General features: G+C 42.4%; 1 protein-coding gene across 2 annotated transcripts in view; it reads left to right on the top strand.

Moving 5' to 3' along the window:
* Positions 1-3,301: 3,301 nt before the first annotated feature.
* LOC138611703 (glypican-5-like) overlaps positions 3,302-24,722 on the top strand; it is a 101,484-nt gene continuing 80,063 nt past the window's right edge. For both annotated transcript variants that reach the window (XM_069684902.1, XM_069684903.1), the window contains exons 1-2: positions 3,302-3,668; positions 12,622-12,783. In XM_069684902.1, coding sequence (XP_069541003.1) covers positions 3,491-3,668; positions 12,622-12,783 — 340 coding nt within the window. In that variant the 5' untranslated portion in view covers positions 3,302-3,490. The remainder of the gene's footprint in view (positions 3,669-12,621; positions 12,784-24,722) is intronic.

Raw genomic sequence — 24,722 nt, forward strand, 5'->3', positions numbered from 1 at the left:
CTTTAAGGAATGGACGAAAATACAAGGGCACAGAGTTCTGCCTGCAACATCAGCACTTTTATGTGCTTAAACATCTGCTGAGGGCCCACTTCAGGTAAGTGGTGATTGCACCCATAGGAGGTACATCTACATGTGTTCACATAAGATATGCCTGTTGTTGTGTCAGACAAAGCTCAGGAGGCTTCATGTGCACCCAAATGTTTGGTTAACTGCCTCCTGCGAAAGTGAGCTATAGTGACCGTCATATATTGTTGTTTTGTTGTAACATTGATTAGTTACTCCTCCTTAGGGACTAGCTCTCTACCCTGGCTGCTTACACTTCCAAACACCCGGATAAAGAAATAACGTCTGTCTCTGACATGTTAAAGTTCTTGTATATTGAGGCAGCAGATGTTTGGGTGTTGACAAGGTCATGGGATGGATGGCTCCTAAGGAGAGACTCTAACTGAGTGGTTGACATTATAGCTGGCTTACAACCTTGAGGGCCGGCTTCACAGACAAGGCTTTAATTAAGCCAGGAGTAGGCCTTAATGGGCCCCTTTCACAGACAAGGCTTAAGCCTAGTCCCAGACTAAAATGCCTGTTTGAGCTGTCTTAATTTAAAGCAACTTGCACAGACCTATTTTAAAATAGTCATAGACTTAGCCTATTCTGGATTAAACTAAGCTGATTGCAAGAGGGAAGGTTAGAGCTACTCTAGGACCAAATTGAAGCTTAAATTAATCCTTCAAAGAGGCAGGTTTAACTTCTGCTTAGACCTGTTTGTGAAGAAGCATGGACTATTTGGAATATCTGAATGAAGACCAACATGCACTACAGAGACCAGCCAGACGAGTACTTGTGGATAAGTGTAATCGGAGTGCTGCACAACTAACTGAAGCAGCACTGCTGTCCTGATCCTCCAATGGAAAGTCAGGATCAAGTTTGTCCCCATGGCTGAGGCCAGCAATGACCAACAAGGACTTGCATACAGAGATGCTTTTACATTGAAGCACAACCATATGAGATGCATTAAAATATGGAATGTATTTATTATGTTTTTTTAATTAAATTTTTTTATTTAAATAGTGTGCACGGAAAAGTAAATGAGTGACGAAATCAAGGCCGTCTTAAGATATAGTTTGTGGTGATTAAAATCCTCCATTAGAAGCAATAAACTCATTTGGTCCTTACTATGAAAGAAGAATAAAGATTGACACAGACAGTGGAATATATTTACCAAAAACAGTAACCAATTTACTTTCTTTGGAATATTTATCATTTGTGCTCAGGTCTTCATCTGAACTGTCCGAACAATCATCTGGTGTACAGTTCACCGGTATTAAATCGCTCTCTTCTGATCTCTGCATTCTCTATTTGTTTACACCATTTTACGGTTCTTCCACAGAGTCTATGAAGGCAGATATCATTCTAAAACTTACAACAATAGAAATATGGCTTGTCTGGCTTGTACTTTCAATTACTGGATTGTTTGACACAGTTTTGCTTTAGTTTTTTCAGACTCACTAAAGTATGTTGAACAAATTGTCTTTGCCTCTGCCGTTGTTTTATCTCAAGATTCACACCAGTCACTGTGTTTTTCAATTCCATTCCGGGTTTTTATGAGCACCATTAGACCAACAGCATGTACTTAACCTTATGAGGCTTAACCCTGGTGTTCTCTTCTAAGCTTACTTACCTTACTCCAAGACTCCATAGTCACTGACTAACTAAGCTAAGCTTAAGCCACGTCCATGAAAGCCACTTTAATTCCCTGGTTTAACTAGTACACATTAAGGCCTACTCCTGGCTTAATTAAACTCTTGTCTGTGAAACCGGCCCATACTGTACTATAAGTGTATTAAAATGCGAATAGCATTGCATTAAGACGCTACTCTCCTCAATGATGACAGCAGTTTTAGAAGTTAGCAGTTCAAGTAGAGATCTTCCTTAACTTTGAAATGAAATTAATGGTTCCCTTTGTTCAGAAGATGACGAATAATAAAAAAACTCTGCTGAAGGAAGCCTGTGAACCAACTACACCAGGTGATAAACCTGCCATAATCCCACTAATATACAACTTTATATTTTATTTTTAGGGCGAATTTGTAGAAACAGATTGACAAATTCTGACTAGACTAACATTTGGCAGTGGACCACTGATATATTGTTCGTCCAGGAGAGGTTGCTATTCAGCACAAAATGTGTAAAATGACTTCAAACGTAACAGCATGGTTACATTTGGATATGTGTTGACAAACTTTTGAAATGCATGCAAAAAAGTGCTTTCACTTTTTTACAATGATTGGTGTGTGTAACAGTAATCTGTCTGCTAAAGTCTCATAATCTGCACGTGTGAATTTTCAAATGGGGCATGCCTTCCAAAGCCCTCTCTGGATTCGCCCAAATTTTAAACCTTAAGTGAATTACTGAACAACAGATCAGAGAAACATATTATGACATTTAAATAGCAAGTTATCAGTTTGATTGTATGTTAAAATGTCTGTGATATAAAACTTGACATAAAATGTTAAATGTTTTCGCCAGCAGATGGCAGCAATGTAACTCAAATAACTGTTATTGCTATACAGGCTTCAGCATCATTAAGCACAGGTTTGCAGGGAGAATCAGTTGCTCAACAGTCACTGAACTGTGAAACTCCTGAATTTTAATGATCTGTAACTAGATAAAAGCTTATTGGCCTACAGTGCATGTACTCTTCTTCTACGTCTTAATGAAGAAGGGAGATAACATGATAGCAAAGCATTGCCCCCTCAACATTTGAATACTTTAGGGAGTAGCTGTCGCCATGAGTTGACTGTTAGAGAAACAAAACTTGGGTGAGGGTTTGATTTTATGAGGTTTTGTTTTGAAGATTGAATTAAATCCAAATGGTGTTAAATATGATAAAATAAACTTGTGGTTCATTTTGTGTCATTTTATATTATTCCAATGCAACATAGAAATGACAGAAACAACTGAGATTGACATCCTTTTCAGAGGGAAGCTAGAAGCCACAGCAAAACATATCATGATGCAAATTCTGTGAGTAAAATATGAAATAAGCTTTTAGGCTATGATATCACAGGGAGTTGTTTAGTTGTGAGGATTTAAAATGTTGTTAGGACCCTGACTCTGCAAGTCCCTACAGGGATATTGTATTGAGTTCGAGTTGAGGCACTTAGCTGAAGTAAACAGAAAGGGAGGGGAGTGCGCGCGAGGCTTTGGAAACAGGCGTGCAGACAGCCGACCACTGCAAAGTGTTGAGCGCGGGACAGACTGGCTTCAGCCCACACACCACTCTCCCTCTGTCCAAGAGAAGACCCCGAACCTCTGCTGTGAGGCGCTCACACTCATCCCAACCAATAATGTGAGAATCAGACGGAAACGTTTGTCAGATGTTTAAACTCATCGTCGCTTCATTGCACTCCAGTGGCGCCTGTTCTCAACGCTGTCACACAGTTTGCAGTCAGTAGGCTATCCACGAGGATACCTGGTGTGAGATGCGGCAATGTCCCGAGGAATATGCCCACGCGTGAACTCTTGCGGATCCTTTTGGATTTTGTCAGCGTTCATATTTGCGGTGATTGTGATCGACGTGGACGCGTACAGTTGTCATGAAGTGAGGACTGCTTTCCAGCTGCGGCAGGTCGGGCCGCTGCACCGCGTACCGGAGACACCTGGCACAGGTGAGCCAGTGGGTTTGGCACCTTTTCAGTGAAGAGCACTGGGGCTAAAGCGCACTGCACACATCATAGATGAACATGCAGAAGTCAAACATGTAGCTTAAACTACTATCATAGCGCTTTCTGCTACCATGTTCAAACGTATAAATGTGTTTAAATAGTTCTGCCTTGCCTAACTTTATTATAAAAGGAGGCTGCGTCTGTCAAAAGCGCACGTGGGTCAGTAAACAAGCAGTATCAGTGGCCTCTAAAAAGCAAGTAAGTTCACCCAAGTGACAGCAGAAAGAGATGCTGAGACATAACTGGGTTCTATCATCTTTGTCATACTTTCTCTCCTCAGATTTTCGTGTTAGTATATGACATTTTATAAGATATCTTTGTCTGATGTTGTGTATGGGGGTTACTTTTTATTATGATGTGTTGTATTTAAATAATTTAGCACTCGGATAAACTGAAAGGATCTTAGAGTAAGTGAAGTGTGTCCCAAGAGGTTTGGCAGTCCAGCCTTATTGAATTGCAGGTAATATATGTTATTTAAGACTGTATGTATATTTGGGGGACTCCCTCCAAAAAATGTGTATATATATTTATAATGTTAATATTTTAAGATGAAATGTTAATGATTGATCCTGTTTGGTTATAAAGTATTAGAGCCTCTTTGTTTTCTCCACAATTTGCAGATTAATATGCCAGCCAGCTGCTTATCATACACACAGTCTGTTTGGAGAGATTAAACAATTATTTTGCACATTTCTTTTGGCAGAAAGCCGACCGGCACATTCACAAGCTGCTGAGACAGGCTTTCTGAGCCTGAGCAAGTGGAGTGTGATGCGTAGGTCTCATAATCTCTGTGGATAAAGAGGGCGCGATATTTTGTCCACAATAGGGGGGAAGGGATTGATGTGCAATATTGAGATTCACAAACGTCTGCCACCACTAACTTTTTAGGCCATGTGTCTTCAGACACTTGGGATGGCATAGGCCTTAAAGCGTACATGCAACTGAGCTCAGGAACCACATTTTAGAAGAACAGGTATTTTGGACTCAAAAGGCTTACAGAATCTTTTGGCACCTCTGAGGACATTTTTTTCCTGACTTCTGTTCGATTTTTGTCAGTGTGATTCTTAAAAGCAGCTTTAAAGGTTTTGTGGTTTGCGCTTTCCTCCTGAGCTCAGACGAGAAGTTATTTTATGAGGATAAACATTGGTTCCAAATATGTTTTGGAGGCAAAACGCATTTTGAGCGGGTTTAGGCTTTGAGTCAACTATGCTTGTTTTTCCTGAAATTTATTCTGCAAACATAGACTTCATCACTTTTAACTAAATATGTCATGTTTCTTCTATTAGGGGTCATTTCATCAGTCATATAACACAAGTTGGATATTCACTGAGCATCATCACTCTAATTTTACTTCCTTTTTAAAAATCTTTAAACACTGTAAATCTTTTTTCCTTTATTTAGATTATTTAAGCCTTGGGGATATCAAAGATTTAAATGCGTGTTTCCTTGCGACCACCCACAGATATGTGATGTACAACTATATATCACTGCAGATCAGAATTCTTGCTGCATAGTGTCACACACAGGTCGATGGCAGCTTAAGTATCAGCCAGTCTGAGTCTGCTAGCTTTAACAGGGAGAAGAGCAATAGATAGCTGAGTGGGAAACATACCTCGAGGTGCATCCAAACCACTTGATATGTTTGTTTAGCAGGGTGTCACTACTAGCAACAGAGGATGTCATTTTCATTGCGAGCAGTAGTTTCGGGTTGGCTCTTAAAGACAACTGAAGGACCCTGGTCTTATGAGGATGTCAGCAGTCTGGAGCAATGCTTGCATGACAAACTTTAACAGTCTGCAGCATGTTGGCAGAAGCTAAGAGTCTCTCCACTTGCATTTGCAGCTGCTCTGGAGCATTTTACCTGACAGTGAGAAAACACTATCAATATGTTTTATGTCTGTCACACCGTCTTTCTATACATGACATTTTCATGGTTGATCCAATCCAGATACAAACTGTGGCTCCTTGATCTTGGCTATTAACTGATATAAATATGTGTTTGTTTACCAGGTGTGATGAACTGCATTTCTGTTCTTTTACACTCCTCCACCTCTCCGCTGATCCTTCCCCTCACAGCTAATCAAACACTGCTGTAGTTTCAGGAGTACATTTTGGGCCTCTATCTTATTTTGCTTTCTATTTGTCCTCGTCTTAGTGAGGTTGCTCTGGGTCAGGCGCAATCTTGTCTTCAAAGCGCTGACCAATGGAAGGGGGTGTTAGAGTGGGAGATTTGGTGAATATGTGTGTGTGTACACAATTCCGCTACTCTGCTTCAGTTCTCAGATCAAATGCCAACAAAAGCAAGTCTTGAAATTTGAAGTGGCAAAGCTTCAGCCCTTTTCACAGCCTGGTGTTTGTTTTAGGATACAGTGCTGCGTTTCATTCATGTGTGGTGAACAGATTTCACACTAAGCGCCTGGAGGAGTGTGGCGGCAGGGAACTGAAGAGCCAGCCATTTGGATATGATCTTATATTAAACAATTGCATCTTTACTGTACTAATGCAGTAACCCTTTGTTTGTAATTCTCGTATCCAAAGAAAACAGGACATGCAGTCTGAAGGATTAGTGCCTTAATGATCATCAAGAGTACTGTAATCCTACGTTAGCAAGTATTGGTGAAAGTGCTAATATTATAAAACTTAAAGTGTTAATCTCGAACATCTCAGTTTCGTTTTCTTTGGCGGCACCTATGGCGATAAACAGTATTGCAGGAGCCCAGATATCGAGACAGTGTTGCATGTGTGACGTCCACGGTTGGCTCCGGTTGTAACTCTTGACTTTCATCGCTGACGGTCGCTTTCCTTTTCAGACTGTTTGCTTCATCTGAGCGTCGAATTTGTTTCTTTTTCTTTGGATTTTCGCTTATTGTTGAAGTTGTATCTGTAGTCATCGATCTTTTCTTTGTTTGTTCAGTCATAGTAGATTACTGTTTACTCCCAACACTTGCAGAGACCTGAAAAGCAGCCGCTTAGCTCCGCCTACCCTCTCTGGTAGACCAACCACTGCTGGCTGATGGAAAACACGTCACTAACTGGGCGCCGCTTGTGATTTTTTGGACTGTACCTAAATAGCGCTTTCTAGTAATCCGTTACATTAACCCTTTGACACTCACATTCACACACTGATGGCAAAGGCTACTATGCCAATCTCAAATCAGGATCTATGGACATTCATGGCAATTTGGTGTACAGTGTCTTGCTCAAGGACACTTCGACATGTGACTGTAGCAGTCAGGGATCGAACCCCCAAACTTCCGATTGAGAGACGACCCACTCCAGCACTGAGTCACAGCCGCCTCATAACCTGTGAACTTTAAAAAACTCCAGAGGAAAGTAATGTTAATATGAGGCATTAGCAACTTCATGTCATCCATTAGGGAAGTTCCAATAAAAAGGTGTGGTATAAAGATAAAGTTGCTCTTTATGTATTATTTGTGGGCCAGGGAACAAATATTTAATGTCTAGAATGAAAACATAGGGCAGAAATTATTTCATACAAAGACATACAGTATTGTGGTGTTTATATATAACCTATAGGAGGGTCATTTGAGAAGCAGATGACTAGCAGCGCTGTTCCCAGAGATGCTTCTAGATTCTGCTTCTTGCATAATGTCCTCAGATATAATCAACCTATTTTACAGCTCGGTTAAAACTATCTGACGGAGCAGAGCTCGTCTGATTGTGTACAAAACTAGCGCAGATCCCGTCTTTAAAAGTTTATTACCACTGCCAGTCCCTGATTTACTGAGTCATTAACAGCTATTTTAGAGCGAAAGAGAAAGTGTCTCATATCTTTATTACAAGGCAAGCAGGGTCATGTGTTAATAGCAAGGGAATGAGAACACAGTGTGTTATCACATGTCGCCACATCCTTAACCAGTTACAGCAGCGTCGAAAACCTTGGCAAGCTCTCAAAGCTCAACATGGCCTTTGATTGGCTGCAGTTATTTTGATTCTCTTTTAACATGGCCTTTCCTACTGAGAGAGCACACACATGGTGCACTCGTACTCCACACACAGTTACAATCATTTAGCATCTGTGCTTTATTCTCCTGGCCTTCTTCAAAAATACTTTATTCCCACTGAAAATTCACATAAGACCAGAATACTTCCACCTAATGGTACAAAAGACGACCTCTCTGACAAAGTCTTCAATTGAAACCACAGCAGATAATTGAAGTGACCAGCACCTCCTGTCCAAACACTCAAGCCTCACCATTTGCCCCAGTCTGAAGCTGATTATTCTGTCTGACTCCTTCTCTACACACCTCTTATTGGATTTCAGTCTAAGTCTATCTTGTGTTACAGTGGATTGTGTGCTACCTTACCCTCCTGGCTCTGACTGTAGAAGAGGCTGATGCGATTTTATGAGGTTATTAGACTGTCAAGTATATTTAATCATCTACCTCTCCAGTATAATAACCATCAAGAAAAGATGAACCTTTTTGAGCTGTAGGAGCAAAAATAGTACATGACAGGAGCGCTGTTTTATCAATAGATCATCTTAAATATTACCATAATTACTCAGCCAGTACCTCTGATAAAATGCTGCTTCATCTATCTGCCCAGCAGCTTTCCACTCTCTCTTTAAGCTCCGCCGCTCCAACCTCTGCCCTCTGGCTCGGCTCCGGACCCCGTGCCAATTACTGCAGGCGTTCCAGCTTGGGGTTTGGGAAATCTAAACATTCCAGTTGTGTTTCAAGGTTGTCCAAAAGCGCAGGTATGCGGCAAAGACCCTTTGAGATGTGTTTTCATTCAACTCGGTCCATCCAAAACACAGCCAATCTGTATAGAGTAAATATCCTGTATGTTCAGTGGATCTGGGAACTTCAAAGGGAACTGGCTTCCTGAAGCAGGAGAAGGGTCACTGCATTAATTGGCTTTTTCTAACAAAGTTATTCTTGTTCTCGGGAAAAATATCAAAACAGCAGCATCAGGAAACCACAACCGTCCCGGTCATCAACACATTCCAAATCAAATAAACTATCCACAGTATGTAAGGTAGACGTGAGCTGCATATAAGTCAGTTTAGAAGTGCATGAGTTTATGCACGTGTGCTTGAAAAGACTAGTATTAACATTTCTCAGCAGTATTCAGTACTCTGCTCCGCTCTGTAGCACCACACATTGAAAATGGCATGTGAGTTAGCGGGGCAATTATACAGTGGTAGAGTTTCTCCACTCATCAGTTTTGACTTTTGCAATGAAGGGCACTGGGGTGTTTCTGAAGGGATTGTGACTAACAAGTCAAGACCCTTGAGCCCTGGCTTTAATACGGCAAATTACTCGAGTGGTATTTGTCACCTGTGGACGATTAAGCAAATCAGCTTTCAGAGTTGACACCCAGTCTGGAGAGCCAAGTGTGTTTAGGTTTGACCAGGCAGAATGAGTAGCGTACACACTGGGCACTGGTTACAAAGGACTAGGGTCACTTTAAAGTCTAAAGTTATTATTTGAAATCAATAGAATAGCTGCAGCTCTCGACAAAACATTCACAATTCATTAGATACTTTTACATTTACAAAATAAAGTAAAATCCCCATACAAAATGCTGCTGTAGAAGTGGATCGTATCTTTTTGCATGTCAACTAGCTTTTCTAGTCGATCCTCTTATTCTGCATATTATCCTTATATCCCTGGCTAGTTAGCTTTAGCTTTGAAAGGTCCGATTAATATATCTGTTGTCCCCATTTACCAACATTTAAAGCTACTGTGAAGAACTTTCGGTTTGTGTTGATTTTTGCGACCCCTGTGGACAAAGCTGTACCTCCTTATCTCTTTGCTGATTTTGTCTCGAGGTTCCGTTTTCTTGGGCGCCCCCTAATGGCGGTATATGGTAATTGCGGGAGGACACTTCCCAGTTTAACCAGACATCTACTGCTGGCTCCCTTTTTTGTGTCTGTAACTCTTGATTTTCCTCGCTCGCTTTCCTTTTTGTACTGTTTGCCTTCATCTGAGCGTTCAATTTGTTTTTATTTTTGAAGTTGTATCTGTAGTCATCCATCATTTCTTTGTTTGTTCAGCCATAGTAGATTACTGTTTACTCACAACACTTGCAGAGACCGGAAAAACAGCCGCTTAGCTCCGCCTCTCTGGCAGACCAACCACTGCTGGGTGATGGAAAACGGGCGCCGCTTGTGATTTTTTTTCCCGTGAATGTTGCCACCAGACACCCAGTCAGTTGTAATACTTTATACTGCAAATGCAAAGGCGTTCATCAGTGGGCCATAGGCTCAATCACCATTGTGTTACCTCATTCCGCAATAGATATGAATGAAAATCAAGATTATAACTTTAAGGATGCTATGCTTTTTAGTTTTTAACCAGTGCACCTACAATGTGTTTGCAGGTTGCATGACTTCTTCAGAGGTTAGATAACTGTCTCATGATCACAGCTGGATGACTTTAAAAGTGTGTAATCGTTGGACAGAGATCACCGGTGACTAATGAAGGTGTGGTGTCAGTGAAATGCTGCAATTTCTGGAAAGTGTCATAACCAACTAGTTAATTTCTTGTCCACAATAAGGTTACTGAAAAAATACCACTTTTGTGAAGGACTATAACATTCAAATACCCCCAAGCACAGTAAGGTCAATCTCATTTAAAGATTTAATACAGTGCCACAGATGTTGAGCCTAGCACTAGAAAGTGACGCCACCAATATTTGAAGTATCTACAGAGTTCTAGTTCAAGTCTTGGTGGAAGAGGTTGAGAATCTTTGCAAATATAAGGAACTCTTATTATTGTGATTTGTTTTTTATTTCACCATATGTTTCTATTTGATAAAAAAGTTGATGATGAAAAAGTTTATGGGGAAGTCAGTGACCTTTAAAAGTTTGAATGCTCTGTCCTCCGTGTAATGAAAACTTAACAGGAGCTTGGTTAAAACATTTCTTACTCAAAACAAGGCAGACAGATATTAATAGATACAGCATGTCCTACTTTGAAGACTTCAATGACTCTCAGAGTCCTTGGAAGACTGCTGCCCTGAGTCCTCAATACATATTCTAGTTTACCCTTCAGACAGAAGCCGCAAAGATGCTTTTCATAAATATACTGTGTATAAATATTGTCAAAGACGTACAGGAGCAGACTCAGCAATACGTTCACTTTTGCACATACAGGCAGTGACATGACTTCTAATGATTGCAGAAAGTGGCCCGGCATATATTCGTGACACAGTCAGGCCGTCCTGACTGCTGTGGTGGTTTAACAGCCAAAGTCTCTCCGAGTATCACTTACTCCATGCATCTACTCGCAAGGGACGGAGAGGCCAGGCTGGATTCCACTGTGAGTCCCTGGATATTAGTTTCATATCACAGATAACACACAAACACAAAGGAGAGAAAGAGCCAGCCAGTGAGGAGAGCAGGGTCAGGGACAGCAGGGCAGAGAGGACAGACGCCAAATATGGTGAAAAGACGACCTTAAAACAACACGTCATGCTTTCAATGGGCACTGAGTGTTTGACGAGTTTGACACCTTTCGTGGCCTACATTATTCATTCCAGGAGCCAAATTTGAGTGCTTTGCTTTATAACTAAGGGATCTGTTGAATTTATATCACACCCATTAAAAATGTGGAAAAGAGCACTCGTAAGCCTTTTATGGTCTGCACAGAGAAGCAGTACACGTAAGCACAAGCAAAGTGTTTGTTAATAAAATGGGGCATCTGCAAAATTTTGACATTGATTGTCCAGGTACTGGTAGTCTTACACGAAGAAGACAAGATAGGCCTTTGCAGAAATGGTGTCGACAGGGAAACAGTGTCAACACAAAAAGAGTGGACTGCTACAGAGATGGAGATAATGAGCTGGAAGGGGCAGGACAGCCAGTTATGACTTCACTCGTCTGGCTTTAGGATGGGAACAAATGGAGCCTCACTGGGTAATTAAGAGACACCCAGGCCTCACTAGGATATGCCAGGCAAATGGGAGAGAGGGAGCAGAAAGGGAAAGAGGGATTGAGAATGCAACCCTATTGTGTTTCATGGAGGGATTTGGACAGTGAGGCACTGGTCTTGCGGTCTGTCCTAAGGCCATGCTTTAGGCTCTTGTTACAACACCTGCCTCCAGCCACCCCCGTTCACCCCTTCCCCCCACTGCAAAATGAGTTATCATATCAAACTCCTGCATTATGTGCATGTGAATTTGCAAAGAATTTGGTTGGAAAGGGCGATTTGAATTGCCAATTTGAATTGTGACCAGCCCCAGTGATGTAATGACGGTGTCTGTATAAGTATAGATGGTGAGAAGCAGGTGACACAGCCTGGCAGGGCAGGCCGGACTCTGTTTCAGCTGATGTAATTGTGCCTGATTGAGCTGCTCTTTGGATCATAGTATTTGCAGTTAGGTCATTGCCTTCATGTGCTTAGAATGAACTGCAGTGTTATGTCTAATGTCTGGTTACTTCTAGAGGTGATGTCACACCAAACCGTATGTGTGTGTGAGTGCAGTCATTTTGCATGTTTGCATGCGTGTATTTTTGTGGTTTTATTATAAAGTACAGTATACATACATGTCCACATGTATGTCTTAATGACATGTGTGCAGTCCTTTGAGCCACAGATATTTATATATTTGGCAGACATGGTATTTATAGCAGGAAACGTGTATGAATTCTTGGTCTACTTTCTCACCCTCCCATGGTGCCCCCTCTGTCTCCCAGTGGAGTTATGGCCTGTCTATCTATGTGCATACTCAGGACACTATACATATACTTGCACATACTTGCACAGTACAGTGTAGAATCATATATATTGTAGGATTAAATATATTTGTATATTGTATAATTTGGTTTACATACTTTTGTATGTGTTAGAACTGATTTGAAATTAATTAAAAACTAAATGTTGAGGAAAGAATATTAACAAACGTATGTCCATTTCAACTCTCCTAGATGTGGATCTGTTGGTCTGTAAGCACCAGGGTCCGTCCTGCTGCACCCGGAAGATGGAGGAAAGCTACCAGTTCGCTGTAAAAAGAGAAACCCAACACAACATCCACTCCTACAGCTACGAGCTTGAGCACCTCCTCTCCGGCCACTCGGATGCCTTCCAGGGTAAGTGCAGAGACAAAGGGGCCAAGGTTGGGTTAGATGGGATTGGCCTGAGACACAGGGTTGTTATAAATGGATGGGGAAAAAGATGTTGGTGAGTTGTCATTCAGTTATTAGGGAAAAATCGTACTGACCAATGCATGTGAATGACTCTCCAGAACTAAATTTAATAACTTGACCCGGCTAAGTGCTGAACTGAAACTGAACTTATGCCCCTGATTTGAATCCAATAACTTTGGGATTGTTTTTTTTAACTTGCAATGGATATTTATTTGTCCAGTATTTGACGAAAAAAAGTTTTTACTCAGTTCACCAAGGTCTCGGTAGCTGGCGGGCAGGCAAGTGTGCAAGAAAATGGGCATGGCTTCACTTTCCCCTCTTCCCTTCTTCTTTGGGTTTGGCAACAATGGCCTGTGGAGAGGGTTCAGTTAGGGTAAACAGGAAAAAGAGGCCTTTTTTCAGCCTTTGCTGTTTGGTTAAGGATGGTTTCTTTAACATTATAATATCCTGCTCTCAGGGCAACAGAACAATTACTGGAACGAGTGAAGAAATTACAGTAGTTCTGAAGAGGGAAAAAGTCTTTCCACAGTCATTATTTTGTTTGTTTGATGTTTACTTTGTGGATTCATTTTTTGTCCGCGACGCCTCTTTGGTAGCCTGGTCAGTTCAGACGTCTTGAGTTCCGGATAGAAAAGGCTCTGCTGTAAATTGTTTCAGATCGCTCCGGGCTGCCAAAGGGTTTTGTGCTGCACCCATCTGAATCAGGCAGTGCCCAAGTTGCCCAAGCTTGTCCTTTCTCTTCCTCTTGTAATTGCAGTGTCACTTAAATTTAACCATTTCCAAAAAAGACCAATTTTTTCCTCCTCAAAACCTCCAACAAAATTCCACAGGGTGGGAAAACACACTCTGGATGTTTTTAGACTTGTAGGAATTTCGGCACCATGCAATTAGTTTTATACCAGACAATGGACGGCTTAGACGCCATGTAGGAAAAGTAGAGATGTGAGAACACTACTGGTCGTGTTTTCCAATATTGAATACTCCCATCATATGTGTTATATGTAATAGATAATTAAACTTGTTAGAAAACAGTCATAGGGAATTTATTCAGAGAATGTTTTAATAGAATTTACATAAATAAAAGTAACTTTGTTGAAGTTGTGTTCCTGGTATTCGTCCTTTTCATCATCTTTAAAATCTTTCCCTCCTTACCTCATGTCTGAGCCTGTCTGGAGAATAAAGATCAGGTGTTTCATATAACCAGAAAAGGCCAAGATGGAAAATAACAATGTAGGAACAATAGAAACTGGAGTTGGTGTTGCCGAAAATGATGATGTCACTAGCCCTCACTTTTTCGAGGCTTTCTAAGGACAGTCTCTGCTGTCTGAGTGCCTCGAGTGGAATGTGAAGTAACAAGGGGCTCATATATGCATGAACTAATAGGATTCTGGCTGAAACCATTGGTGCTGTTATTTACACAGTGGATGGTGGAAAATTGTTCGGGTAGCTTCCTTGCACCCGTTTTAGTGTCTATCCAATTGCAACGAATGCGAATCAGCACAGAGACAGTTGTCTGCAGGCTAAAACTATTAATATGTTGTGTTTATTTGATAACCCTTTCATGATGCAGGCACTATTTTCTGTACAGCTGTCTGTCATTCAAGTCATACGGTATATCGTATAACGTGTGTGTTTTCTTTATACACTGTAGCTTTTATTGCTTCAGCTCAGAATCACTCCTGCTGTTTGCTAAGGTTTAGCCAGAAGGACATGCCCACTGGAACGGAGATAGTGTGTGAGTGCAAGGAGTATGTCTGCGTGTGTCGGTGTGTGTGTGTGTGTGTGTGTTTTTGTTGGCCTGCCTTTGTTTTGACAGCCCTAAAGGCCCTACTGTGCTTTGTCATGTGTGGGAGTTGTCATGTCATGAATATGACCCCATAAACACAGACCACATTTATGAATGCTGGGAGGTTTTTTTCCTCAAATGTTCCTGATACTGTATTATTATAAAGAAATTGGTTCAATTGTACGCTGCGATAACAAGCTTTCTACTGAAACAGAACCAATATTCTTTTGTTACTCCCCAGACATTGACGTCCAATTTTACCCTGCAACTGCCACACGTTAAATTACACAGGCAGGTCCCATGTATTTACATATCAACCGCCTGATCCCATGTAGTATATCCTCTCCTGCATCTTCTGTCTCAAGTTTCAAGTTCAAAGTTCATCAAAAACTACATTACATTTAGATGATACACTTTTCTTATTCTTTGTCTAACAGGTTAGTTTAACATCCAGAAGATGTAGAGAATTTCTTCTGTCCCAATGTCAATTGGGAACTTGTTCTGCCATTATTAAGCGAGGAGACAGTCATAAACATTTTAACAGTAGCCATGTCTTTCTGGGAGATGTAGTAGCGAGCCATTTGGCAGAAGCAGAAAACAGCGGATGGGCTTAGGTCTATGTTTTGACCTTGTACTGGATGTAGGATGGACCTGAGCCATTAGCAGCATGTTAGGCGGGTACCAATGACTTGAATCGGACAGAGCAGCCATTGGGAGCCACTTCAGGGTGCGGAGGCGTAGTTGCAGAAGTCTAGGTGCGACATGTCAAGGAAGACTGAGCTTGGGTAAAAGCAGCTTGTTCTTGTCAGTGTTGAGCTTTGGGTTGTGTGCTGATCCACTGACAGATGTCAGCCGGACACGCAGAGATTTGTCCTGCCCCAAGGGTTTCAGATTTGGGAAAATACAGAATTTGCTGAGTTACATCCAGGTCACCCTGCCCTATATCCCCATTCTCTCCTCAACAGACAAACAGACAGAATCTTCTAATCCAGGCCATGGTTGATCTGTAAAAAGGTTTGGACCTGACTGTGGGTAGGTGTCTAGCACAGAGTCCAGTCTGAGCTGTGTCAGCTTAGAGCTGCCATCAAGGGCATTGGCCTGTTAGCCTGTTCTAGTCAATCAGATCTGGGAGTAATCTTACCTCTCCGTGGCCTCCTGATTGGCTTAAAGACAGTTTGACGGATGGATTGGCCACAGGAACATGTTTGTCAGACTGTTTGCTCGTACTACTTTTAGTTAGCTTTAACAAGCCCTCATAAATTACTTCAGTCTAATATGGAGCAATCTCTCCTTTGCCAAATGATTGTGCAGGCAATCAAATTTGCTTGTGTGTTTGTCTGTGTGTGTGTGTGTGTGTGTGTATGACAGGTGAGATTGATGAGCAAGAGAGTAAGTATCTGGGTGTACTGTATACTTGCGCTGCTGGGGAGCAGATGTCAGAAATATGCTGACACTTCTGATCACTAGTGTCAGTGATATGAGGGGGACGTGGCCCACAGCTAAAGGCCATGACAACTCTGTTGTCATGGTGTGTGTGTGTGTGTGTACGGGCGTTTGACAGTTTGTCCATGTGCATCTTGATCACTGTACCATTTGTGCGTACATGTGTACGAAAGACATGTGAGCATGTACAATATTTACCACCCTTGCAAGTCACCATGACCACTTCAGGGCTCAAGTTCTCCTCACAGGAAATGGCAAAGGCTTTTCAGAGCAGTGAACCCTCCTGGCCTAGATAGCTTACAATCATCAGTGAAAGTGCAGCGCATTTCAAACTTTATGTGCCCTTCAAAGACGGGACAAGGAGTTCATTTGAGAAAGCATGACAGCAACAAGAGAGGGACGGAAAACAGAAAGAGGCCATGGCAAGGACGGTGCCTTTCCTTATTGAGGCGACATAATTAGCTGATCCTTGTCTCATCATCCAGGAACTCTCCAGACCCCCCTGTTCTTGGAGTGTTTGACAAAGAAGTGAGAAGTGAAGTGAGAAACTGACTGTTAGGTTTGGTTGTTTGTCGCCTTGGCTTTCACAGGTGACTGATTTCTACCTACTCTAACTGCCCTTTGGGAATCTGCATCTCCTCTGATTGCCTGCTTGGAGACAGAAGACAGTACTTTCCATGGCAGTCGCTCTTTACAGAACTACCCCCCCAAAGTTTTTCATCCTCCCTGTAGGTATACACAGACAAGCGAGGATATCTAGCCTAAAGCCTTGCTGTTTATAAGCCACCCTGGATGAAACCAATTAGCAAATTCCTTTGCTTTCCTCACTTTGAGTGTCAGGATCATCCTGGGTGGCTTACATAACACAACTTATGTCAAAGCAACTGTCTTTGTTATTAGATATAGATGATATATATGTGTTATATATAGAGGGGTATGTGCGTCTGCATGTCTACGTGTGTGTGCAAGTGACAGCAATGATGAATTACTTGGCCGTTGTGTCCTATCTTAATTCTTTCATCAGTCTCAAGCACGTCTATCTATATTGCAATCTCTCTGCATTTGTCTGGAAGTTTGAGCCTGTGATCTCTTCAGCCCGTTCCCTCTCACATCATAACTTTCTCACTTCACGTCTGCATGTATTTTTCTCTGCAGATGTTTTGACCGACAGGGTTATTGCTCTAGAGGCTGATGCTTGGACACAGGATGACATTGCACTGCTCCATGAGCTCATGCTCAAATTAGGGAGGATATCCGGAATCCATCCCTACACGTCTCATTTAATCACACAGGGTGGAGGGGGAAACGTGTTTATGGACCTAATAGTGGAGCGAATACATCTTTTTTTTCTTCTAACTACGCCTTTCCAGTCTCCTGAGGAGTAGACATGACACATAAGGGCAGGATGCATTTTTCCCTCAGAGTTTGCAGCGCTCTGGCTCGCTTGGGAATAGAGGAAAAGAACAAAGCGAATGAGGGCGGAGAAAGTGAAAAAGTTTAAAGCCTCTCGCAGTCATAAAGTCACACTCAAAGCTTCCCTAATTACCTCTGCTTTTCATCTGCCCCTCTCACCTCAGCATGAATGTGTGAGAACCCAGAGGAGCAGGGAGTTAGGTCTAGAAAGTGAGGCTAGAAATATGAGATTGAGGGAGGGCTGAGGGTTAAAGCAAAGTTTCAGTGAAAGTGTGCACAGGTGTGTTTGACTGTGCTTCAATCAGATGTGTGTAAACTGTGGCCTCTCTTTTAGGATCGTTGAATCAACAGGTTCTCTCCCAGTAGATTCGCTCTGCGCTGCAGCTCTCTTTCTTCCTGGGTGTCTCTCTCTCTCCGTCTGTGGCCCATGCTTTGTCAGCAATGGTTGCTTAACAAGAACATGCTGGGTTTGGGCAGGCAACATGCCAGCTGCTTGCTTGCTGGCATGTGCGCTGCAGGGAAGCTTCATGTCTCAAAGATAACCCAGCTGCCAAGAATGCACTCCACAGAATGAAACCATAAACACAAAATTCTTCCCAGTCGTCTTCACCCCAAGAATTTTCCTTTCATTTTTCTCCGTCATTGTTATTTTGTTCCCCACCAGCCCTGGTCTTCCTCACCAACCATCCGTGTTCCCAATATTGCATCCAATGCCTAAACAAATATGAGGTCTGTGTAGATTAGCCTGCCGCCAGTCTCCAAAGCCATAATTTGACATTGTAGCATGAAATGAAGCTCAGATAAATGCCCCTTTATTCCTCGCCAACCCCGTATTGTTTCTCACGCAATGTTTTCCTGAAACAGCACTGCGTCTGACGCTGCCTTTCAGCTGTGCCCTTAATAAACACTCGCGGAGTAGACTGAGCTTCATCTGTGTCCCTACGATCGTATGAGCTTGATGTCCACACAGGAAGTTTCTTGGTAATCAGACAAAGTTGCATCTCCCGGGGCTTGTTCTCTGTCCAAGAGAATTTGGCTTTTCTGGAACACAATCTGTCTGCCTGGCTGATGGGATTTGTTCTCCAGTGCAGCTGATTGGTCCAGCCCGGCCTTCTCCTGTGTCCTGTCTGACTCGGCTGCCCCCGTCCTTCCCAGACTGATCCCACAAGCCATAATGTGCGTGTCTGTGTGTGTCTGTGTGTGTGTGTGTGTGTGTGTGTGGGCTTGCTTATACAGTATGACATATAGATTTTTGTGTTTAAAGATCTCAGCTACAAGTGAATCTTTCTCGGAACGTGTCTGACAACCAACTAAATTAATTGCTAGTTCCCTTTCTGGTGAGATTATCTCATGTCCACCTTTATTCAGTTAAATGAAAGGACATATGGGTTTAAAAAACAACGATGGGTTTTGACCTGAATAAGGTCACGCTGGGAGAAATGAGGGAGTATTGGTAAGACATAGCGTGAGAGAACACCACAAATCGGCCAAACTTGCATGTCTGCTTCCATCCATCTGGGAGATCAGGGCGTGTGCTTCATATGTGCTTTAAATGCATAAGTGGGTGAGCGTTGTGATGTACATTACTAACACTGTAACTCCAGCCCAAAGTAGGCTGCAGTTGGCTGTCCTTCTACACTCTCACCACCAACTCACTTCATCACTCAGTCAACTCACTTTCCTCATTCCGCCCTGTGTTGGACACTCCTCTGCCTCCTTCCCTCCTCCTTCCTTGCCTCTATGGCTCCACCGTTAAGGAGTCCCCGCGGTAGGCTTTATTCACCGACTGAACCTACAGTCATTCATCCGTACGTATTGGAGAGAAGGAGGTACAATAAATAAGAGAAATGGATGGACAAAATAATACAATGTTGTTGTGACCCTGCCCAGTCTTGTCCCGTTTGTACGAGCCATAATGGATTATGATTACTGTTGCACTGTCTGCCAAAATGAACAGAGGATTTATATGGATACGCTCTTAAACCCACCACAACCTAGTCTACCACTGGCAAGAAATCCATTCGGTTTGAGTAATATGATGGAGTTTGTCCTTCACTAATATTTTCATATATTTATCTTGATTATTCAGCCTTTTCCTTTCATTTATTCCAGCCCACATAATACATCGCAGCGTTTTTGTGTTGTGTTTGATGGCATGAGCATAAAAGGCGTAGGCCCTATTAAAGCGCAGTTTTGGCCCGTAATTGAAACAATGCATAAGTGACCCTCTGTATGCTGGATTCATAATAAAGCTGAAAAATGAAAACAGGGGGCGCACCTGCTAAGAAAAGCGGAAAATACTTCATTAGACTCCCTTTCATCTTGGATTCCTTTCACACCTCAGTCTGTTGGAGAGTCTGTTTCATGTTAATCTTATGTTAGCCTAAATGTTTCCTTTCCCTTTTCAGGGAAATCTGGAGTCCAGTCTCTCTGTTCGGCCGTCTCTATTCATCATTAGCTTCCACTTAGATTACCAGGACGAGGCCTTTTGCTTTATCACAGTCAGTCATCAAGTTAGCCAGGTTTTTGAGGAAAAGCCTCCAGCCTTTTACCTCCACTTCTTAATGTCCCAGTCGGCTGGGTAATTAGCTACTGGCAACTGATTCGCTGTTGTATGGAGCTCACTTTTTCATATATTTCTTCCTGTCCTTTGCTTGAGCTCTTTTCTCAATGGGCATGTTTTTCTTTTCCACAATCTGCGAAACAATATTTCAGAACCCAAATAAAGAAACATGTACTGTAGTAGAAGATGTAAAAAGTGTAAAGCAAGGGGTCATTCCTACTTGTTGCAGCATGAGTAGTTATCAATAAATACTCTGTATGACACTGTGTGCTGCTCCTTAGCGCTACAGTACATCAAAAGAGACACTGTGATTTATACACCAATAAACAAAAGAGAAATAAGGGAGCTTCTGTAGACCTATGGCCCTCTTAATGCTCAGGACCAGCGGTGCTGTCCATCAGCCTGTCAACAGTCTGCCCTCAGGCTGGCCCTCTACATCTCCCCTTTATGGTATCAGCCATTTGAACAACCCTCCCTCCCCTCTCTCTCCCTCAGCCCCTCACCCACTGCCCCCTTTGCTCTGTCTCCTCTGTCCCCGTCCTTCTCTCGTCTGCTCATTCCCCTGCCTTCGATCATGTTTCCCTACTTTGGCCGGAGCAGAGAGCAGCGATCCTCCACCACCCGTCCCCCCTCCCCCTCTTACCACATTATAGCCCAGTGCACCCCGAATGCCCCTGGCATCTGTGGAATTGTTTGTGTTTCAGAGTTTTGATATAGCTTGGCTGCCTTTTTAATTACAGGAATGCTGATGGAGAGATGGGAAGCTCCCCCCAACCCCCCCTCCGGCTCCTCCCGAGCTCATTATCCCACCTGTTAGCCCCCCTGATAGGACGATACGAGCAAATTAGGATTTCGGAGCAGGGTTTGTGCACACACATTTGTGATTTTCTCGAGGGCTTGTTGTTTGTGGTCCGAGTGAAGCTCCCCACTTCTTGTAGGTCAGATTTGCATGGACAGCATGTCTGCGCGTGTCGTCTGACAGATGAGTCATGCTCCCACTTTAGACCTCAGACGTGTGATTTTACCACACAAGTATGATGAATCAACAGATTGATTCATTGACTTATTAATAGTTTATTACCATTGGTCTGTTTGCTGGAAGGTTAAAGGCTGGGAGATTGTGTGACATTGCAGCTCTCCTCTGTAACCTGAGATGACCAGTGCTGAGTGGGTGACGGCCTTATGTACAGTATTCCTACTAATTAAAACAAGGATATATAATCTACACGTGTCACTGTGTCATATATCTGTGTGGTGACCTGTCTGAAACCCAAGCCAGTGTGAGGATTAAAATGCTTTGCCTGAGAAGATGGTTGGTCAGCTCCAGTCAGGACTGATTGCCAAGATATGAAGGGTCCACGGCTCCATGGTATGAGAACAGTGTCTCCTACCTCATTATCACAATATTACCGCATCTTCAGGCATGCAAATACACATATGCACACCCACTTTTATGAACCTATATGCACATACTTAAAAATACACATGCACTCATACTTGTGCTTATTAAAAGATGCACTCACACTAACACAGAAACGGTATAACCCTCTCTCGGGGCCATACAACTAGATTTTCCATGGGGGGCCGACCCAAACATGATACATTTCCCTATTTTCTTATATTAAAGATACTTGTATACACATTTGAAATCAAGAACTCAAATTTTCCTTATAGTGCATGTTGCATTGCTGTGTTCTCTTACAGCTCACCAATCATTTGGTGTCGCTAAAATTGGTGCATCCATTTCATCATTACAAGTTTTTAAGCTAACAACGACAGCATCACGGTTACCTTTGCGCTAGCATGCTAACCGCCAGTTACCTTTGCGTTAGCATGCTAACAGCCGGTTACCATTGCGCTAGCATGCTAACCACCGGTTAGCTTGTCCTACCCGGTTTGAGGCACCTACCTGTCCAACAGAAAGAAGGACAACTCTGCATCAATCTTTCGCAATGTTCGCCGGTCTGAATGGGGCCCAGTGTCTAATTTGAATCACTCCCACACTCACCTGTGATTGGCTCAGGGAACCACAACAGCGCCCCTCCTGAAAACGTCCCGTGCAAAGCAAAACAGCAGAATAGATGCAGAGGGAAGGGTCTCACAAGAGTCTGCAAACACACTCACCAGCACACATATATAGTCTAACTTTTATTTTTCTTGGAAAATCCTACTTATCATACCTTTAAAGAGAACCTGAAGGAGTGTTTTTAAGAGCAAAATGTAAAAGGGATCCTTTCTGGTTACGCAGCAGGTCCCATTTGAAAACATAGCTCTTTATCGAATGGTACGACATTTCGGGGATTATACAGTAGTAGAAAAGGCGGGCTCATACTTTACTTGTCAGCACAATGCAGAAAAGACCTGTTAGGATTTAATTTGGTTTAACCTAGGGATGCACAATATTATCGGCATGTTATCGGTATCTGCAGATATTTAATTTTTCTGCCAATATTTCTTGCCAATTATTTAATTATGCCTAAATGCTCCATGATTCCCTAAAAAAAGAAAATATTACATACAAATAAATATGGCATTTTGTACATAACCTAAGTTTAAGTAGTTTTCATATTGCCCGGTGAATCTACATTTTAAAAAGCACTCAATTATGTTATTTCTACATCTGCCAGTGGGCCATTACAATAAGAGTCGGCATTATATCAGGTCCACTACAGGGGAGACTTGATGTTCTCTGCAATTAGATGGGAAAAAACATGTGCCTAATATATCAGTATCGAAATCGGCAATCAGCAAAAAGGGTTGGAAAATATCGGCATATCGGATATTTGCAAAAAATCCAATATCGTGCATCCCTAAGTTTAACCTAATTCAAGAAAATACTTTACTGTTTTCTGTTGAACACTTGTCTCTAAATGAGCTGGACATATTAATATTACCATTCCAAGAGTTTAGGACTTCAGGAAATGCTTTGTCTTGTCAGACTTTCAAAACATTTCCACAAATTCATTATTTGTCTGTGAAGCTTGGGCACGCTTTGGAGTTCTGATCTGTCATACTGCACACATACACAGACAAAACCATGTAGTTGCTTTATTTATGCATGCATTGCTGTCTGCAACAGTGCATTTCTTAATACCACCACTAGGAGTCATCAAAGTCAGAAAGTCTTAAATGCTGTATACAGGTGCTTTAAACTTTAATTAACAAATAACTTTGTACCACAACTAAAGAAAGCACTGCTTCTACTTGCCTGTGATATGTCGGGAGTTTTGCATCCCAGCTTTGATACATTGGCTTTAAATACCTACTCATACTGTCACAGTGCAGCTCAGCTCACACACACTCTTAGTATGTGCATCACTCTCAATGTTAGAGAGGCCTACAGAAACTCATCACCATAGTTGTGTAACAGAGCTTCCACTGCATGTTTTGACTCACTTATTGTGGCAGCTTCACCATGGTGACACTTAATCCTTACACGTGCCAATAAAACACTGGGTTGCCATGCCGAATGTAAAGTGGAAATAGCTTCTTATGATTGAACCCGATGAGCTCAGAGAGTGGCCTTGGCGTAGCATTGGTGGAAAGATACGGTATAATATCCAATCCCAGAGTCATAAATACATTGTGAGTTCAGGCCGCTGCAGGACAGAGGCCTCCTCTCCTCCTTTATCTGTTTGTAACCTTGTTTATTCCCAGCAGAGAGCATGTCGGATCAGACCTGTTCCTCTATAGTTAGCCTGAAAATTATGTGTTTTGAATCTCTGACTTGTTAGGGCTTTCACGGAAATGAAAGATAATTGCATCATGCAAAATAGCCTCATTCCAGCCCGGCTTCATTTCCCAAGAGGCTAACTGATTGGAGACTGTGACATGGTAATGATAGCCACCCACGGCTGTGTGTCTGAATGGAGTGTGGTCACATCCAGATTCAGACACATGGTCAGGCAGAACAATCAAACCCAGTGCAATGAGGGTTTCTCCTTTATTGTTGTCTTCCTGTTTCCTGGTACCGAAGAGCGCAGAGGAAACCACAACTATTGTGCCTGATTTATCTCGGACGCAAACATTTGAGCGTGGGCCGGAGCTCGATGAAGAACAGAAACTGATATTGAAGATGAGCGCACCAAGGGGGCCATTATGTTGTTTGTCAGAGGGAGTGTGGAGAGGAAGAAAGGTGGACTCTTGTCCTCCTGTACGTTTGAAGTAACGGCTATGGAGAGACAGGGAAGTGCTCGGGACCCAGGGGCCAAATGAATCCAGATGTCAGTGCATGTTCACAAGGTGGAGCCCACTTGTACAGTAGTTGTTTTTCCTTGTTCAAAAGTTCAGTCGCTTCTTTTTATGCCATATTTTCCTGGCCGTCTCCCACTCTCTTCCCCTTTTTTCCTCGTCCGTGTTCTCTGTGTGTGTCACCCTCTTGGCAAATGAAAATAAGCTTTTCGAAGAAGTACGGAATGTTTTAAGGATTTAATGATCCTGACGTAAACCTTCTGAAAGATGTCTATCCAGTTATGATGTTTTGAGAAGTGTTGGACAAGATTTTTCTGAAATTTCACCTCTTGTCTTCTGTAGGATAGTCTAGTTTTGACTTCCCAGAGCACGCCTCACAGAGGGCAAGATTAAATCATGGTATTTCTGAGCACAATCATTTTATAATAACATTATGTAATGCTCTGTAACCTAAGGCTGTGGGTATATCTTGTGGTGTAAATTTCT

The sequence above is a fragment of the Semicossyphus pulcher genome, unplaced genomic scaffold (genome assembly GCF_022749685.1).
Source record: "Semicossyphus pulcher isolate SPU_LCO1_2020_fin unplaced genomic scaffold, fSemPul1.0.p SCAF_7, whole genome shotgun sequence".
Taxonomy (NCBI): domain Eukaryota; kingdom Metazoa; phylum Chordata; class Actinopteri; order Labriformes; family Labridae; genus Semicossyphus; species Semicossyphus pulcher.